Raw genomic sequence first — 21,133 nt, forward strand, 5'->3', positions numbered from 1 at the left:
TATGAAAATTCTTTCAGGGGTTCCCCGAGATCTTAGACTTTTTGCCAGGGGTTCCTCAAAGGTATAAAGTTTGAGAAACACTTTTTTAAAGCATATCTAAATAATTTGTTTTTCCATTTTGGAAAGAGTGACCACTGTCAGTTTTTTGTTTAATACCATCTGTGTCTCATTAGGAAGATCTCCCTTCACTTACTAACCTTAAAATCAACAATGGAGAGAATATCTATCCAACATGAGGAAAATCCCCTGCTAAACAGCTGTCAGGGGAACAAAGGTCCCCATTGGGAATCTCCCTTCTATTCTTGCTTTGGTGCAAACTCAGAATGTTAGATTTAACCTTAATTTCATTCCTGGTGACATTAATGACAGGAAAGTTAGAAAGTGCAAATCTCCCTAATAGAGGCACAGACAGCAATAAAAAACAGACATTGGTTCAAACCTATCAGCCATCAAAAAAAGAAAAAAGAAAGAAAGTTATTAATAATATTAAAACACATATCCTCATCCATTTCATATATATATATATATATATATATATATATATATATATATATATATGCGCACACACACACATACATATACTGTATATCTCCCACACACGCACACATATATATATATATATATATATATATACACAGTATAATGCATGGAGATAGATTTGTACCTGTATAAAATCATTTAATTTGCACACCATCATTTTGTTTATATATGTAAACCACTTGAGAACTTTTTAAAATATATATATTTTTTACTGTATAATTCTAAGCCTGTATTAATAGGCACAAAAAATATTGGGTGGAAACGAAAAAATACTTCTATCTTCCTGCCAGCTGCTGTGTTCTGAAAAAAATTCCAGTAGAGTTGCATCATTGAAAAGATTTTGAGAAAGAGTGAACAATAAAATATTAAAGAAAAAAACTACCCATCAGTGAAATGATATTCTAAGTAAGCCTAGTTGTCTGTCCTTTTGTTTTATTGTGACTTTACCCTTCAAAATGCAGTTCATGAACTGTTAGATAATAAATGTACAGCTGTATTGCTCACCTCAGTGGGTATAATATTAAAATTTTAGTCCTATACTGCCCTCCCTGCTTTAAAAATTCTTAACATTCTATTTGAACTAAAAAATGTCAGTAGCTGAGGATGGGATTAATAATCATTCAACTTCAAAAATGGTCTGAAGGAACATCTCAATCCTTCTTTACACAGTAAATAAAAAAGGATTAGCAAGTTTAAGGTTTGTTCGTACAAACATCAGCAAATTTCAGTAGAAGACAGGTTTAACAAAACATGCAAACCTGACATTTCTTTCTGAAAGAGTATGTTTTAAACTAGACCCAATTTTGGCAAAATGATAGTTACTATAAGACAAAGCCAATATTTATAAAAGGATTGGTTCATTCATGGATTAGGGATGCTATTCATTACCTTCCCCAGGCTGATGCCTAATAAGATCTTGCAGGTCAGTAGCAATATTGGTGATCTGAGTTTGGAACACCTGGACTGAATTCTTAAGGCCATAAATGTCCTTGGAATGTGACTTTATTGTCCCATTGATGTTGTTTATACAGTTCCATAAACTGGTAACATGTTTGTTAAGCCCATCTTTAATTCGTTGCAGGCTACCAGAAATTGTATCCAGCTTTCCACACACACTTTCCAGCTTAGAAACTCTGGCATCAACATTGGCAATCTCTGTTCGGAATCCCTGAGTGTTATCTGTACATTTGCCTTTGTCAGTAGTTAGGTTATGCTTTAATACTTCAAACTTGTCTTGTAGGTCACTACAACATTTGCCATTCACAAAGGTCCCTGAAGTATTAAGAAGTTTTGTAACATTATCTACTTTTGCAGAAAGACCAAGCTGAGTGTTCTTAACAGTAGAGTCCAAATCCTTTAACTGGTCTTTCATTGAGTCAAGTCTTTCCTTTAATATATCAACAATGTCCTCAATTTTGTAAATGTCAAATTTAACCAGGCCCAGTTCACTTTGTATGACTTCCAGATCTGATGTCTTGTTCTGGAGATGTTCAAATTTTTCATTCATTGTATCAATCAGTGACTTTAAGAAAACAGAATTGCTCAACTGGGTCTGAACCAAGACTTGATAACTATCACCATCACCCTCCTTGTTATTTAGGTAACCATTCTTGCCAAATAGCGCTGTTTTGAGCTCAGTGTCGAGCCTTTTTACAGTATCTTTTAAGTCATCAATGTCTTCTAGGACAGCACCAGAAAATGAATGACTGGAATCAGAAGCATGATTATTTCCAAGTTCATCCAGCCTATTCTCTAGCAGTTGGAATTTTTGGTCAATTAGACTGTTCATATCTTCTATGCTAGTGTTGATTAAACCTCTCAGTGTGTCCTCAATGTAAAAGCAGTGTTCCTCTGCATTTTTTTCTGTGACATTTACTTTAAACTCTAAGTCATTTAATCTTTCAATCCATGACTGGTCTGGGTGTGGGACATTGAGACGTTGCACTTCATTGTCTATTCGGAAATTAAGGGTTCGATGAGCATCAGCATTTCTTTCCACTTTTTCATTCAAATCTTTAAGAGTGGCATCAAAATCAGCATTCTTACAACAACCTAAACTGCCATTTGGCGCAGTCTCCATTTGAGATTTCAACTTGTTTATTTCATTCCGCAGTTCTGTGTCTTTTTCCAAAACGAACTCTTTGACTCCTGAACAGCTATTCTCATTCTCTTCACATTGCTGTTGAATGTTAATTAGTCTATATTCACAGGAATTCTTCAGATCAGCCATTTTTCGGTCCATACCCTCCATCATCTCATTTCTCAGGGCTTCTAGTTTGTCATCCAGGTCTGCCTGATGCAAATTAACACTGGATGCTGTTCCTATTGGTCCATGGGATACTTTCTCTAGTTCAATTAATCGTTCCTCATACAAATTGATTTTTCTGGTAAGGTCTTCAATTTGCTCAGACTTTGTCTGTAATTCTTTTCGAGCAGTTGTTAGTTCAGAAACTATATCTTTTGTTCCGTCCTCTCTCTCAGCACTCCCAGAAAATCCAGGCAAAAAGTATTCTGTCTTGCCACCGGTGGCACTAGCAGTTGGTGCCAAGTTGTTTAGCCATGCATTTAAAAACTTACTGACATCTTCCTGAACAGTTATCTTTAAGTTTTCATTCACTCCTGACACAGACGTTTGTAGATCGATCATAGTCTGTGTGAGTCGAAGTACCTCTTCCTCAAGACCCTGAATTTTTTTCTCTTGTGCTTCATTCAATTCTTGAAACTCTCGCTTAGAGTCTTGAGCTTTTTGTTGTTGCCCATATGGGTCTATAAAATGAAAAAAAGAAAGCAATTAATATAAGCTTAGGTAAAACTGCAAGCAAACAAACCACACATTTGTAAATTATGTAGGAAAATCAATTCTATTGGTACTACATTTTTACCATAGTCATAATATTTTTCCACAATGAGACAAACATATCCATAATATCATAGTATATAGACCACACTCTATATTCTTGCATGGCAATGAGTCTAGTGGCACAGAAATAGCTGCACTGTATGTGACCCAAACTTTTCTATAAGATAAAATGTTTTTATGACAATTTACTGCTGATAGAAGAAGGTGAAAAAGGGGTTGTATTTGGGGGACTAGGATAGACACAATGATGAACTGAACTGTGCAATCAAGGGGAGTTCTAAAAATGTTATGTAATGTTTTTGATACACCATTTACATATATGTGACATTCTGTAGCTTCTCTGCCAGCTGTTTTCCAACACAGTTATAAAGGATGAAATGGCAAACAAAAATGCCAAATTTTCATCAAAAAGTGTCGTACAGGAAGAAACCTGCAGAATATTGATAGAGGAAAAGGGAGAAGATATACCACAAGTAACACTGTTCACCACTAGCACGGTGGTGCACATAAATTAATTTTGTTTTCAAAGTCCATGTAAGCCTTGTTCTAAATGTGTCATATTTCGATGTCACACAGTGAAAAAATAAACAGTAAAAAAACAAAAGCTAACCCAAAAATGGCATACCAGAGTTTGGGTCCTATATACTGTACATAAACACTTATACACTACCGGTCAAAAGTTTTAGTACCCCCCCCCCCATTTTTTCAGTTTATTGAAAATTAAACAGTTTAAATCCAGTAAATAACCTGAAAGCCCCAACAGATCCAGAAGACAAGTTTCCGAGAGTCAGCGGCTTGCGTGACAGGTTTACAGGATAACAGCTTCAAGCAGAGCTTAACACTGATTGAAGTAAGCAAGTCTCAGTTTCAACTGTGAAGAGAAGACTTGCAGGTTTGACAGGTCAGGTGGCTGTAAAAAAGCCATTGCTAAAATGGCAAAATAGGAAAAAAGGCTTGCCTGGGCCACAAAACACTGCCAGTGGACTACTAAAGTCTGGAAGGTCTAATGGACTGATAAATCAAAATTTGAGAACCTCAGTTCATCACACAGGAATTTTGTACGGTGCCAAGTAGGTGAATGGATGGTTCCTCGGTGTGATGACAACTGTCAAACATGGATGAGGAAGCGTGATGGTCTGGGGCTCTTTTGCTGGATCCAGGGTTGGCCACTTGCACAAAGTGAGTGGCACCTGAACCAAAACTACAACTACAGCATTTTGCAGCGCCATGCACCCTCGGCAATATGCCTGGTTGGTCAGAGGTTCATCCTTCAGCAAGATAAGGATCCAAAACATACCTTCAGGATGTGTCAGAACTACTTTAGAAAAAAACAGTAGGCTTCAAATCATGGTAGAGCCAGCACAGACTTCAACCCCATGGAGCTGATTTGGAATGATCTGGACAGAAGGGTGAAAGCAAAGCTACCTGCAAGTGCAACACATTTGTGGAAACTTCTGCAACCATGCTGGGAACAACTTTCCAAACGATATTTAATTTCTGTTTTAAAAAGATTGCCAGTGAGTTCAGCTGTTATATCTGCTAAAGGTGGCTACTCTGATTAATCAAAATGTTGGGGTATGTTTTGTTAAAGAAAATTATTCCATCATTTCTTTTTTAAGTCTAATTGTTTATTCTGTGCTTTATTTTCAGAGTACATTGAAACATTAACCTGCCTAAATTTCAATAGAAACTGAAAAAATGGGGGTGTTTTAAAGCTTTTGACCGGTAGTATATATACCCCACAAGACTTACATTTTTGTGTGTTAAAGTGTGCATGAGCAAAATCCTACAAATAATAATCAGTTCAATCCCAATACAGATTATATCTATCTGGCTGTCTAACTCCACAAAGTAAAAAAAAAAAAGTACTTCGGGCGAATTTCCTAAACATTTTAAGTAAAAAAAAGGGTTCAGGTATGCAAGTATAATTAAAGGAGTTGTAAAGTCAGAAGGTTTTTTTATCCTAATGCATTCTATGCATTAAGATAAAAAGCCTTCTCTGTGCAGCAGCCCTCCTTTGCCCCCCTAACATTTACATGAGGTCCCTCTCTGTCCAGCGATGTCCACGAGTGTCTCAGCTGGCTGAGATTCTCCCTCCTGATAGAGGGGCAGGGCTCTGTGTCTGAATAGACAAAGGGAGCTGAGATTCAGCTTGGGTGCTCCCATAGCAAGCTGCTTGCTGTGGGGGCACTCAACAGGAGGGAGGGGCCAGGATCACAGAAGAGGGACCTAAGAGGAGGATGTTGCAACTGTTCCAATGCAACAGAGCAGGTAAGTATAACATGTTTGGTATTTTCATAGAAAAAAAGGAGACTTTACAATCGCTCTAATACTAGTCTCTTCTTGCGTAGCCCCTTTAAAACGTTTGGAAGGAACTATTTCCTGAGTAAGCTCACAGTTGTAAGATAAAGAGTGCAGCAAGACAGAGCACCAGGGAAACACTAGCTATGCAATAACTAAACACAAAAGCAGTTACACAGGAAACACAACAAATGACATACATGACAACACCACATTGTTAAGTGAAATAGTTTTTGTGTTGTGCAAAAATATATGTACCCTTTTTATATTAAAAATCCTTTCTACTCATATTTTTCCACCAATAAATGGACTGTCATGATTCATTTTTTTCTGACAAAGGAAAAATCATTTGTAATGGGGATTATCTGCCCATTTATTATGATTATAGTGTGCTATCAGTAAGCTTGGCAGGTCCCTCTAACAAATCTCACAGGAATATGTGATCCATCTCATGTGCCTATTAGCTGTCGTGGAACTTTCCACAGTGAGCCAGATGTATTAAATAGGTGGGGCCCTAGAAAAGTTTTGATAAAATGCAGGGCGAGTAACTGGAGCACAATTTACCACATATTAGTTTTGCAGAATAACATTTAAGATTTTATTTGGGCTCATGTACACTGCAGCTCACAGAAGTTTAAAGAAGCTGCTCTTACAGGCTTTTGAGCTCCCTCTTTTTTTTCTGCCTGGAAACTCCCCTTCATGTTAGCCAATGTGTCCATGCACACTATGGCTTTTTCACGATTTTACAGGCATATGCTCTTACAGGCAGAAATAAACCCCCACCAAACTCATTTTTGAGAGGAACTTTAAAGTAGAAAAGATGCCTAAGTGCCTAAAATGCGTGAAAAAGCGTGAAAAAGCTCAAAGAAACTCAAAAATGCACAAAAAATATATAAAATAAGCTTAGGGGAGGGTTTATGAAAAAAACGCTTAAGCTCATAAAAGCTCTAAGAAACTCAATAAAAAAGTGCAAAAGAGCACAAAAAAACACAAGCTTATTCAAGCTTTTAGACAGAGAAATAAAAGCTCAAATACCTGTAAAAGCAGCTTTTTTGTTGAGCTGCAGTGTGCATGAGCCCTTTCACTGGTTCTCAATACATTTAAAATTTTGGGCTATTAAAAATATTTTTTATTATACAGCAACCAAGCAATGATTCTGCTTTACAAGAGATACAACAAATACAGTCAGGTCCATAAATATTGGGGCATCGACACAGTTCTAATATTTTTGGCTCTATACACCACCACAATGGATTTGAAATGAAACACACAAGATGTGCTTAAACTGCAGACTTTCAGCTTTAATTTGAGGGTATTTACATCCAAATCAGGTGAAAGGTGTAGGAATTACAACAGTTTGTATATGTGCCTCCCACTTTTTAAGGGACCAAAAGTAATGACACAATTGGCTGCTCAGCTGTTCCATGGCCAGGTGTGTGTTATTCCTTCATTATCCCATTTACAAGGAGCAGATAAAAGGTCCAGAGTTAATTTCAAGTGTGCTATTTGCATTTGGAATCTGTTGCTGTCAACTCTCAATATGAGATCAAAGAGCTGTCACTATTAGTGAAGCAAGCCATCATAAGGCTGAAAAAAACAAAACAAACCTATCAGAGAGATAGCAAAAACATTAGGTGTGGCAAAATCAACTGTTTGGAACATCCTTAAAAAAAAAAGGACGCACCGGTGAGCTCAGCAACACCAAAAGACCTGGAAGACCACGGAAAACAACTGTGGTGGATGACCAAAGAATTCCCTAGTGAATAAAACACCATTCACAACAGTTGGCCAGATCAAGAACACTCTCTAGGAGGTAGGTGTATGTGTGTCAAAGTCAACAATCAAGAGAAGACTTCACCAGAGTGAATACAGAGGGTTCACCACAAGATGTAAACCATTGGTGAGCCTCAAAAACAGGGAGACCAGATTAAAATTTGCCAAACAACATCTAAAAAAGCCTTCACGGTTCTGGAACAACATTCTATGGACAGATGAGACTAAGATCAACTTGTACCAGAGTGATGGGAAGAGAAGGATATGAATATGAGCAGATATATTATCTGCTCATATTCAGCCAAATGCTTCAGAACTCATTGGATGGCGCTTCACAGTGCAGATGGACAATGACCCGAAGCATACTGCGAAAACAACCAAAGAGTTTTTTAAGGGAAAGAAGTGGAATGTTATGCAATGGCCAAGTCAGCCGCCTGACCTGAATCTGATTGAGCATGCATTTCACTTGCTGAAGACAAAACTGAAGGGAAAATGCCCCAAGAACAAGCAGGAACTGAAGACAGTTGCAGTAGAGGCCTGGAAGAGCATCACCAGGAATGAAACCCCGTGTCTGGTGATGTCTATGCATTCCAGACTTCAGGCTGTAATTGACTGCAAAGGATTTGCAACCAAGTATTAAAAAGTGAAAGTTTGATTTATGATTGTTAAACTGTTCCATTACTTTTGGTCCCTTAAAAAGTGGGAGGCACATATACAAACTGTTGTAATTCCTACACCTTTCACCTGATTTGGATGTAAATACCATCAAATTAAAGCTAAAAGTCTGCAGTTAAAGAACATCTTGTTTGTTTCATTTCAAATTCATTGTGGTGGTGTATAGAGCCTAAAAGATTAGAATTGTGTCGATGTCCCAATATATATGGACCTGACTGTATGTGCTTCCACAGCTTATACCAGTGTTACTGGCACAGGACTTCTTTTAAACCAAAACTTTTTTTATTCAGTGCCTTGCATTTAAGTATATAGATAAAATTGTTCTAATTTTCGCTAGGATAATCACATTGCTGTCCCCTATAGAGACTTATTGTTTTGAGGTCCATTGCTGCTTAAAGAGGAAGTAAACCCTCCTCAGGAAGTTGTACCTATAGGTAAGCCTATGATAAGGCTTACCTATAGGTACTGTAAATATCTCCTAAACATGTACGGTTTAGGAGATATTTACCTTTAATGCAGCCAGTGACGTCACTGGCGCATGCGCTCTGAAGGAACGGCTGATCGTGCCGTTCCTTCAGAGCCCCGTGCCGTGACCGTCGGCTCCCGCGCGCGTGCGCAGGAGTGACGTCACCGCGGCTCCGGCCAATCAGATGGCCGGATGCCGCGATCCCGGAAGACGGGCGACTGAACATGTCGCTCGTCATACAGGTAAGAGAGCGGCACGGCGGGGCTCGTTCTAAGGTAAGTATTTCATAATGAGCTAGTATGCGATGCATACTAGCTCATTATGTCTTTCTCTTGCAGGTTGCAAAAGAAAAAAAAAAACTTTTAACGAGTTTACAACCTCTTTAACTTCTGGATTAAATGATATCTGGCATAATTCGACCCATTTCCTTTGGGTCCAGGATGAGGTAAGGGAGAATAGGGAATCACCATACATGCAGGGCTTACAGTATTCCTGAATTGAGTGGTGCTCCAAAGTTATAACGTGAATGCCACTCAGTCCAAGAGGAAGGACAGCCCACCTCTGCCACCAAGGAAGATGTACAAAGACTTATGACATCACCAGACCAGCCTAAAGACTGATGGGATAGTGGAAGGAAGCTGTAGTCCCGCTTGAAATATGAATATTTACATGCACCTCCTACTGAAGTGATCCTGTGGTGAAAGATAGAAATATAGAAGCTGCCATTGCTGGCTAAGCATTTTGAAAGTGAAGGCTATGGGTTCCTAACTTGTTTAAGGAAAAAAATATCCTGGGGCACTGCAAGAATTTAACAGAATTTTTTGTAGAATTCTCGGTTGTTAAGAAACTGATACAAGGGAGGATCAGCCTTTATTATATCACTTAGGCTACTGCATCAGCTTTCATTTAGAAATGAATGATGTTTATTTTGTTGTAGGAAATGGCTAATATGTGTAGTCATCCAATTACTGGAGCAGGGAATAACATTTCTGGGGATATCCTGTACATCAATGGTGCTATCCTGACTGTTTTCCTTTAAATCTGGTTAGACTGTAGCAAAAATACGATCTCACCTGTTTCCTTCTTTCCCCCACTCGGTCGAGCTGTCTGTATAGGAGTCAGTTTTGTCTTGTCTGCAGGTCCATCATTACAGTCGTGACCCTTAAAACCTGGACAACACCTCCACTCTAGCTCTGTAACAACTTTATAGGATGTTACGTACCTCGGCCTGAAGCTTACCTTATACCTAAAAATGGAAATAACATGGTTAGCTACAAAGATTTACAATTTACTTATTTCATTTAGCAGATTAAAATTATATCAATTTTATATATATATATATATATATATATATATATATATATATATATATATATATACACACACACAGTGGGGGAAATAATAGTTTGATCCCCTGCAGATTTTGTAAGTTTGTCCACCTACAAAGCAATGAAGGGTCTATAATTTTTATCATAGGTGTATTTTAAATGATAGAGACAGATTATCATCCAAAAATCCAGGAAAAAAAACACATGAAACAAATGTTATAAATTGAGTTTCAGTTGAGTGAGTAAAATAAGTATTGGATCCCCAAGCAAAACATGACCTAGTACTTGGTGGACTTGTTGGCAAGCACAGAGATAAGATGTTTCTTGTAGTTGGTTACCAGGTTGGCACACATTTCAGGAGAGATTTTGGTCCCTCCAAACACGGCAAGTTCCCCTCCTCAAGAAGGTACATGTACAGTCATGTGGTAAATGTGAGGCAGCGCTCAATATTGTGAATCAAATTTGAATATGCAAATAAATTAGTGAATAAATTAAATACACAAATCACAAAAAATCACAAAAAACACAATCAGTGAAAAGAAAAGAAGGGCAGTAGTCAATTTTAAAGTTTTATTCTGTATCACTGTGAATTTCTAAGTAGGAATTGCAATGAACAAAGGCTTCTGATTTTGATGCTGGACCACTAAAGAGAATTAGGGGAATTTGTCAAAACTGGAGCAGACGGAATCTCAAAAAGCAATGCATGGCAACCATCAGTTTCTATCTTCCCTTTTTAAAGCTTAACTGAACAAGGTAAGGATGGAAATTGGTTTAATGTGATTTGCTTTAGTGCCAGTTCACACCATAGAAACGCAGTCCGGATGCGTTCCAGATGCTTTTCTGTGTTTTTGATGCATTTCAGTGCATTTTTTCCTACCTCTTTTTTGTTAACCTTAAGGGCCAGTTCACACCACAAAAAAGCACTCCGAATGCGTGCCGGTTAAGTTATTGCTTACAGTTCACACCACTCTCTGTTCTGGGGCATTTTTGATGTGCTATGTTCCAGTTCAGTACTGTGCAGACAAAATGCAGCATGTTCTACTTTTTTTTTCTGTACCGGAAACTGACTGGAACTGACTGCACTGGTGTTAACTTTTGTGTACGAATACACAAAAAACACAGTGTATGCATTTTTTATGTGGAAAAAAATTGCACTGAACTGCATCTGGTGTGAAATAGCCCTTAATAGGGGCATGTGCCTTCCAGTGCGTTTTTGATGAATTTTACTGCGTTCCAGTACAGTCCAGTGTAGGAAAAATGCAGCATGTCCTACTTTTTTTTTTTCTGGAACTGGAACTCACAGCACTGATGTTAACTATGGTGATATATATATATATAACATAAGTCCCAAGTGTCTATAAAGTGAAGGGAAAAAAGTGTCCAAAATTGTAATAGGTAATTATGGTGCACGACCGACAAGAGATGTTTAAAGCGCTCACCAGAAATAGAGGACCCAGAGTACCATATAGTACCTGGATCTACACAGCTTGGATGGTGTATGATGGTTAACCGAGTCCGTACGATGTCATCAGATGCCTCAGTGTAACTTAATAGCCGGTATATGCACAACAATGGCTCCCATTTGGAAATGATGAAAATAAACCAAAAAGGAGCATAAAATAGTGTAATACCACTACAAATTTATTGATAAAATAAAGCAATAACACTTACAGACATCCCAAGAATATTGAATCAAAAGTACATGGGTAGGCTGTCCGTGGCTTGACCTTGACGCGTTTCAGCAAAACTGCCTTTTTCAAAAGGTGTAGCCAGGCTAAATTTGTAGCGGTATTACACTATTTTCTGCACCTTTTTGGTTTATTTTTTATCATTTCCGAATGGGAGCCATCCTTGTGCATATACCGGCTATTAAGTTACACTGAGGCATCTGATGACATCGTACGGACTCGGTTAACCATCATACACCATCCAAGCTGTGTAGATCCAGGTACTATATGGTTCTTTATTTCTTATTTCTGGTGAGTGCTTATAACATCTCCTGTCGGTGTTGGGATTCCACGTGCACCATAATCACCTATTACAATTTTGGACACATCTTTCCCTTCACTTTATAGACACTTGGGAATTATGTTATATATATATCACCATGGACTTTAATTGGACACATATTATTGCATATGTTTGTTTATATCTAATAGTTTATTAGCGCTGCACGTTTTATTATTATTTTTGCTTTACTGGATCAACTTTTTGTCAGTTGTTTTTTGCTAGCAGCTCACTTCACGGTTAGCGCAATTTATTTGCTTTACTTTGTTTCTGATGTTAACTATGCCATTGAAAAACCTACTATCTATGTGTTTTTGTTGCAGAAAAAAAACAAACTGGAAGGCGTGTGTTTGATGTAATTGGCTCTAAAAGTTACTCTGTCCTGCCATTGTTGGGGCTCTTCTGAAAATGTTAGTCGCCTGGTTATGTTTGGCTTTAAAGTATAACTAAAGGCAACATTTTTTTTAAATTTTGGATAGAGTGGAGATGGATTAAAACACTTGTCAGTTTTTATAGCTGTCTGTGCTCCCATTAGGGAGATTCACCCTCTCTATTTGTCCTGTTTAATATGATCATGAAAAGTGAAAGTAACAGAAAACCCCAAATTTTGGGTTTTCCCCAGAAAAGTAATAGAGGGGGAAATATTCCAATGGGGACACTAGTTCTGGTGAGCTGGGAATCCCCAAGGAATTCCCCTAACTTTCAGGGAATTTCTATTTGGCTATGGGACAGGAAGTGAAGGGGAAATCTCCACAATGGGACACAGATAGCGGGAAAAAAAGAACTGACAGGGGCTATAACCCTTCCAAAATGAAAAAAAAATAAAGTTTTGCCTATAGTTCTACTTTAATACTTTGAGTTACAGACCCGGAAGGATATGTTGAAAATAAGTGTCAGAAAAGTCAGAGCATCAGCATGGCAACCAAGTAACTAACATTCCTAAAAATGGCAGATCCCCAATAGCTCCCCTTTACTTCTCTCATGACAGATTTTCTTTATTGAATACATTACTGTGGATGTCTAGTAAAGTTACTTTACAAAGCACAGCCTTTTAGGGCCAGTTTTCATTGTTGCAGTTTGTCTGTGGTTTGGTAAAAAAAAAAAAAAAAAACTGCACAGAATCAGAAAAAGAAAATCATTACTATTGTATTCAATGGTACAGCTTAATCTATTGAGCTCTGTGGGCTATGGGTTTAGCAAAATGTAGCCTGCAGCCCCAACCCTTCGTTTTTTAAAAGATGAATATTCATTATTTTCGATGAACCAGCAATAGGAAAAAAAACAGGCAAATTAATATAAACTGGGAGGAAAAGAAAAAAAAATATGGGTTTTTAAAAAGTGAAAAAATGCCCCTAGTGAGTTAAAATCAATTGTACAAAACCAAAACCTATTTGTTAGATCATCATGTTTTTCCACGCGATCTTATAAAAAAAAAAAAAAAAAAAAAGTTAGTCATTTTGGTGACTGATGGGTCTCTGTTGACATGTACATGCTTCCTTTGAGGATTCCAGTGCTTTGCCATTTTCCAATGTTTTTGATTTGTGGGTTGGAATAGATTGTAATGTGAATTATGCCATTGTAATAGAACATAAACAACATGCATCACTGTGTCCATTGAAAACCGAGCAAGCAGGAAATGAAAACATGGAAATCTTATCACGGGAACCTAAACTATGAAAAGTCTCATGAGTCCAAACCCAAGAGACTAAGCAAACAAGTATGTAAAAAGTCAACTGGTTCTCCACACAGATAACAGGAAAATAGCTAACTCAGATATAGTATACTACAACGTACAATTGTACATTTATGACATATCAGAAGTAGTGGTAAGTAGTGAAGTAGTAAAAAAGGAAAAGAAAAATGGGCATGTGATGTCGTTAGCAACTAAGCAGCTGCCTGACGGACACTAGAAAATGGATATCTGAAACACATTTGATTGGTATAGGCAACACATCCACCATACGCGTGCGCACAGGGTGTGCCTGTGCACACCCTAATCATGCTGTGCTGCACAGATTCCCCCTGCTGCTTGGCTTCAGAGAAAGGGGCTGGGGAATCTCTGTCCAGAGTCCCTTTCCCTGTCTCAAATGTGAGACATTAGGGGTCTATTTAGACCCCTGATATTTCACCAAAGCCCTAAATAAAAATGTAAAAAAATAATAATAATAATAAAGAATTATTGTTAAAAAAAATGGTAAGAAATAAAAAAAAATAATTGTAAAAAAGCAATAATGAAAAAAATAATAAAAATAAACTACTGACACCAATCTCTGCCCTACTGACATTGTCCACTGCTCTACTGACAATGTCCATTGCCCTGCTGCCCTAAATACACATACACACACACACACACACGCATGCATGTTTGAGCTTTGAGGTGCACACCCTAATGCTGCATTTTTAACAGAAGAGGTCAGCCACTGGCATGGTTTTCTTTCAGAGATTGTTTTGCATATTCTCAATAAATGCAAACTGTTCTCTGATTGGATGGGATGAAGAGGCATGGTAGGCTTGTCTCCACCCTGTCCAATCAAAGAATGCTTTACATTTATTAAAAAAAAGCAAAGTATTTTTTGAATGGCAACCACGCTCAGTGTGGCCAACCTCCTCAGTTGCTCGGCATGGGAACCACTAAAGATCACTGTAGTAGGGATGTCTACTACAGTGACTTCCAGCTTCTAGAGGGATCCCACAGGTATGGTTTATGCATTTAAAATATCCATATCTGTAATTCTTCTTAAAAGACACGGTGCACTGCATGGCCTTTGATCTAGGACCAACAGGCTTGGAAGGGCCAATAAGGGGACTTTTAAGTAAACCAGCCCCCTCAACATAAAAAGTGTGGCAAATAACAGCCAGAGTATCAATTACTTTAAATCTGTTGTAGGGAAAGCTGATAAACTGCATAGGGAGATATTAGCGTCAGTTAGGAAACTGTATTTTAATTCTGATTGCTAGCCAATGTTAATTTTGCCATCAAATTTTGATTTAGTTTTAGTTATAGTCTTCTGACTAAAATGTGATTTTAGTTTTAGTCCTATTTTAGTCATCTGCAATTGTTTTAGTTTTAGTCGTATTTTAGTCAACTAAAATCTCCAGTACATTTCAGTCGAATAAAATCATTTTAGTCAACTAAAATCTAGTGTGTTTAGTTAAATTGTAATGCAATTTTATAGAATTTCCAAACTCATTATATACTTCTCGAGTAAAAAAATCTAATATCATGTTATTATTTAAGGTACTAAGGCTTGAACAAACTCAAAGATACAGATTTAACTACTCTGGATGGTCTGAGGAGACCTGTAATGCTGTACAGTGCTCTAGACGGTGGTCTGAGGAGGCCTGTAATGCACACAGTGCTCTGTACATGAATAGTTTGAAGAGGAGGCATTGCGCACCGTTCTCTGGGCAGTGGTCTGAGGAAGCCTGTAATGCACAGTGCTCTGGATGATGGTTTGATGAGGCCTGTAATGCACACAGTGCTCTGCACAATGGTTTGAGGAGGCCTGTAATGCTGCATTGTGCTCTGGACGGTGGCTGTAATGCTACACAGTGCTCTAGACTGTGGTCTGAGGGGGCCTGTAATACTGCACAGTGCTCTAGATGGTGGTATGAAAATGGCCTGCAATGCTGCACAGTGCTCTGGATGGAGGTCTGAGGAGAGGCCTGTAATGCACAGTGCTCTTTGATGGTGCTCTGACTCTGAGAGGCCTGTAATGCTGCACAGTGCTGGATGGTGGTCTCAGGTCTGAGGGGAGGCCTGTAATTGTAATGTACACAGAGCTCTCTCTCTGGACGGTCATCGTCGCGAGGCCTGTTATGCACAGAGATGCTCTGGATGGTCGTCCGAGGACTCAGAGGCCTGTAATGCTGGCTGCAAAGCCTGCTAACTGCTGTTAAGCGAAGTACTCTACAGACTTGAGTCGCTTGCTTGCTGGGAGTGGAAGCAGACGGAGCTCAGGGGAAACCAGAAGTTCATGAGGGTAAATGTCCCTGCCTCACAATTTTGTTTTTTTTTTCGTTGGTTAACGAAAACTTCATTGATTTTCGTCATAGTTTTGTGGTGTACTTTTCGTTTAGTTTTTGTCACTGTAAAAAGTCCGATGACCAAAATTTTGACAAAAATATTTTCATTGACGAAATGAACACTGTTGCTAGCTTTTGCCCAATCAACCCCTTTTTCTGCCATTTTTTCTCATTGGGGCTTTTATCTTTCATTTTATTTTGTCGATGAATCGACATTAGCAGTCACTTAGCTGATGTCCTGTCCATAGCAACCTTTTTTTTTTTTGCTACAAAGGATTTCCTTAGAAAAAAATGGGATAGCGATCACTTTCTATCACTCTGTCCCATTCGGCAAAGTTGCTAGGACAAACAGTGAGGGTGACTCTCCCCAGCAGACACAAACAGCCACATAAACTCTATCCAAAAATAAAAACTCTTGGCTTTGGCCTTAACTCATGAACTGAAAAAAACTCTAACACAAATCATCACAGTGAACATGCCTACAATAAAAACAATAAATTTGAAGAACTCATGAGGAATTCCATAATGAGGTCATTTTCTTGTACCTGTACGTCCTGAACTCCAGTTGTTTTAGTGTATTCTAATTACTCACTAATTACAGCTTGTTGTATTTTGAGGCCTAAACTAGGGGGACAGCTTGACCTGATGCCAAAATGCTTTACACATTGAGAATATAATTGACAGGTATTCACAGTTTCACATTCACATTTAGCCTACCAGTATATTTAGCAGTATAAAACCTGTATGTCATCTTTCTCCAGTCCCCCAGTTTCCTAATATTACATAAAAGTTTATCTGGTCTATAGATATATTATTATATACAATATATCACCCACAATAGACACATGAGCTCAGTACTACAGGAACATATTCCCAAGGGCATGCTGATGTAGTCTTCATTGCCATGAAACATTGTACACAGACATGTAACATTCCCATTTCCTCTTTCCATCTCAGGAAAACCCAGGATTCAGTCTGTTTTCCCTGACTGATTTAGTTCCCAGTAGTAATAGCATAGGGAGATCATGTTGTCCTCTTTTACATGGTGGTCCCAGACCACCTGTTTAAACCAGTGCTATCTATATTGCTCAGTAATGTTTACGCAACTCTTCACTAGGCTATTATCGAGCAGGGCAAGCTTAGTAAGGTGCATGTTATTCCCTTTTCCTTAAGTGTGTTAGAAGTTTGATTTTCTTACACAGAGCTTAAATGAATGACCCTATATCTTTGCCATAGCCACAGTCCACTGAGGCTAGGTTCACACCTATTTGTTTTTTAATGCGTTTTGCAATCTGCAGAAACAAACTACAGTCCATTTTACATGGTTTCCTACGGAACCACATTCACATCTGAAAAAATGTGTTTTTTTTCATCGGAACATCGGAAAGAAAATGGTTTGGGTTCCCACGCCAATCTATACCAGGCCCTTTCGGTCAGATATGGATTGGGAGGGGAACCCCACGCCAAAATTAAAAATCTAAAATAAAAAAAGGCATGGGGTCCCCCCTCAAAATCCATACCAGACCCTTATCCGAGCATGCAGCCAAGCAGGCCAGGAGAGGGGGGAGGTCGAGGGAGCACCCCTCTCCCTCCTGAACCATACAAGGCCCCATGCCCTCAACATGGGGGGGGTGCTTTGGGGCAGGGGGGCTCTGTTCCCCCCAAAGCACCTTGTTCCCATGTTGATGGGGACAAGGGCCTCTTCCCCACAACCCTGACCGGTGGTTGTGGGGGTCTGTTAGTGGGGGCCTATTATTTTTATTATTTAACAAAGGGGCCCCCAGATCCAGTCCCCCCATGTGAATAAGTATGAGGTCCAGGAAACCAAAAAGAAACAAATCACCGCTCTGAAAACAATCAGCTGAGCCAGATGGATCCCGAGCAGCTGTGGCAGTCCTGTAGGAATGGGTGCTCACCAAGGTGAGCAATGAATAAGCACAAGGTGTGAAACGCATCTGCTGTCCAGTCTGTCTTGTGGTCTTGTCTGATGTTGTACCTATGATTTGAGGAATAAACTCAAGTTTCCAAGTTCCTGGGTCTGGAAGTGCCACTTTTTTCTTCATTCACATGAATAAGTATGAGGTACCATGGTATCATGGTACCCCATACTTATTCACCAAAAATAAAAAAAAAAGTGTAGTGTAAAAAATGACATCTACAACATTAAAGTGGATGTAAACCCCATTCATTAAATTTGACCTGAGAACATATATCTGTAGCATTTACTTAACTCTCTCCAAAGCCTTAAGTCCCATGTCTTTCTGCTACTCCATTCCTCTGTTATTAGCATGATAACTTCTGACAACTTCTCCGAATTAGAGCACAGCTCTGCATGTTTCTTCCTTCCTCTGCCTATGTGGAGGAGGGGTGTGTGCCTTTCCTCCAATCAGCTGTCACACAGTGTATGCCAAGACTCCACACCCAGTGCTGGAACAGGAAGAAAAAATTCTAACACAATCTTCACTTTCTAAACAGTATAGAAAGCTGAAGACAGCAGATATACAAATAAAACTTATGTAGGGAGATTTGTTTTATCTCTGTGTATCATCTGGGGCTGTTCACTTCACTGTGTATATGTGAGGGTTTACATCCACTTTAAGTCACCCACCTAGAGCCTGGCCCCATTCTGCATGGAGCAGAGTGTCACTCTCCAATTGTGCAAATGCCTAGTTAAGTAGGAAGGTATCTGCTGGTTTCTCTGTGCATCTTTTGCATTGCAAGAGCACAAGCCCCTTGCAATACCCTCATATTTTTATACATATCGAAGGTATTCACAATAAAATTGTGTGAGACACTTGGGATTACCAATCCGAATTCAGTACGTTCTGTGTTATGTCTTCTCATTTGGAAGGTCTACATATCATCTAGAGCAGATAACTACTGAAGACCTCAGTCATCTCAAGTTCCTAATATGCCAAGTTTTAGGTTTCAAATGTGACTTTCCTAAAATTTAAATATCAATTTTGTAAAAAGTTATTTCATCTATGACAACTTATTTTTAAAAAATATAATATAAAAAAAACACACTTAGTAATACCTTTTTTATTATTTTGCAAAATAATTTGATACAAGGTTGAAAAAAAAAAAAAAATCACGCAGTTTCATGGACAGGAGGAGAATGTAAATTGTGTTGTCAAGGAAATGTAGCTGTGTCATACCATGATTCCTAGGTAATGTTTAACATCTGGAATATATTTTCCTTCTTATAGGTTAAGTCTGTAGTGTTTGGAAAAAAGTATATCCAATTAATCAGAGATCACGTTCATTTGCGCACAGGGTTCCTTGTTCTACTTGGCTGATTCAGTGATGATGGCCATCTAAGATCATTTGGAAACACAGTGTAAGATGACCCCAATGTCTAGAAAAGGAAATGAGACTTGGAAAGAGAATTCTGTAAATTATTCCAGGTCATGTCACTGCATGACCAAAGCAGTAAAATAATTCATTTAGTTTTAGGTAGTATACATTACGGACAGGCTAGAAACTTAATGCTAGAAGTGTGGGCTAACAGTTAATCCTCCACCTTTATTGTTTTTACACATAAGTCTGAAGTGAATTAACCTAGTCTTTATATAGCCAATTATCTAACTTTGTGTGTGCTGGAAATAAACTTGTGTGATCATGAAGCACATTTTTGTTCTCATAAGAAAGCCTTTGTAAGTGACCTCTGACCTGCATCATGGTGGTAGTTAGTTCATATTACATTGACTTGCAGTGCACTGGGAATTTGTGGACAGGACTGTTACTCTGGCCACATTTTAAACAAATTATTACTGATTTAAATTTACATGAATAGATATCATATCTGAGGCTTTTCAAATATTTTCTGCTGCACCAAACTGCACCGTTCTAATAATCACAAAGGTGAATAGTTATTTATTACAGGCCTAGGTGAGGATTCTGTTTGTCAGTATATAAACCACTACCTCTGAGACAATAGTGATAATTCCAAAGACAAGCACCAGCTAGAACTAACTGGAGATGGCTTTGGAAAATCACTGAGAAGGGAACAAAATGACAAACACCCTATGACTAGCCCAGGACTAGGATGGGAGCCTGTTAGTTTAGCATTTAAGAGACACTGTCACCTTGTCCATTCAGAGCAAATTGACAGTGTGCCTATATAAAGGCTTTCCCAACTCCAGTTATTCCAGAAACTACTCCTCCCTAAATTGTAGCCACAAAATTATCCAGTGTTCAGGGGGACACATAGACTTACACCATTCCACCATTAACCAATTTGAATATGCATAAGATACTGTATATGGGAAATGTAGTGACAGTGCCTGGGCCTAGTGATTTGCCATCATGTCCGAGCACATTATCATGGGAGGAGGTTCCATGAGCCTCTATACTTGAAAGCACAGGGTGGAATGGATAGAAGGGACAGTGGAGGAACATTGCAGATGAGAGTATAAAGTGGTCAGGTGGCCTTTACGCAGACACTGTTACTTTGCTCTGAATGGTCAAGGTGACAGTGTAACTCCATCAAAAAATGATAACTGTCTGATTCTAGTGTTGGGACTTTCTAAATCATTAAATGCCACAATCATGCAGCAAGTGAAGTCAGTGAAGTCAGGTCTCTGTGTTCATCCAGTGAGCCCACCCCCCACACAGTTAGAAAGCATCGCCTAGGTACACATTTAACCCTTTGATCGCCCCTGGTGTTAACCTCTTCCCTACCAGTGTCGTTAGTACAGTAACAGTGTATATGTCACTGGTCCCCCAAAAGTGTCAGGTGTCTGATCTCTCTGCCGCAATGTTACAGTCCCCCTAAAAATCGCTGATCGCCGTCATTACTAGTAAAAAAAAAAAATAAAAAAAATAAAAATGACATAAATCTTTCCCCTAGTTTGTAGACGCGATAACTTTTGTGCAAACCAATATATATACACTTATTGGGATTTTGGTTTACAAGAAATATGTAGCAGAGTACATATTGGCCTAAAATTATGAAAAAAAAAAAAAAAATTTTTTTTTTTTATTGGGGATAAATACAGTTTTTTTTTTTTTTTTCAGAATTGTCGCTCTTTTTTTGTTTATAGTGCAAAAAAATTAAAATCGCACCGGTGATCAAATACCACCAAAAGAACGCTCAATTTGTAACGCTCAAATTTTATTTCGGTACAGCGTTGCACGACTGTGCAATTCTCAGTT

General features: G+C 38.5%; 1 protein-coding gene across 1 annotated transcript in view; it reads right to left on the reverse strand.

Moving 5' to 3' along the window:
* Positions 1–21,133, reverse strand: part of EMILIN2 (elastin microfibril interfacer 2) — a 93,662-nt gene that overhangs the window by 31,769 nt on the left and 40,760 nt on the right. Inside the window, exons 3-4 of the mRNA XM_082259553.1 lie at positions 9,689–9,861; positions 1,429–3,306 (exon numbers count right to left, since the gene is read on the reverse strand). Of these exons, the coding sequence (XP_082115679.1) occupies positions 1,429–3,306; positions 9,689–9,861 (2,051 nt within the window). The remainder of the gene's footprint in view (positions 1–1,428; positions 3,307–9,688; positions 9,862–21,133) is intronic.

This window comes from Pelophylax lessonae (assembly GCF_965119305.1).
Source record: "Pelophylax lessonae genome assembly, chromosome: 5".
NCBI lineage: Eukaryota > Metazoa > Chordata > Amphibia > Anura > Ranidae > Pelophylax > Pelophylax lessonae.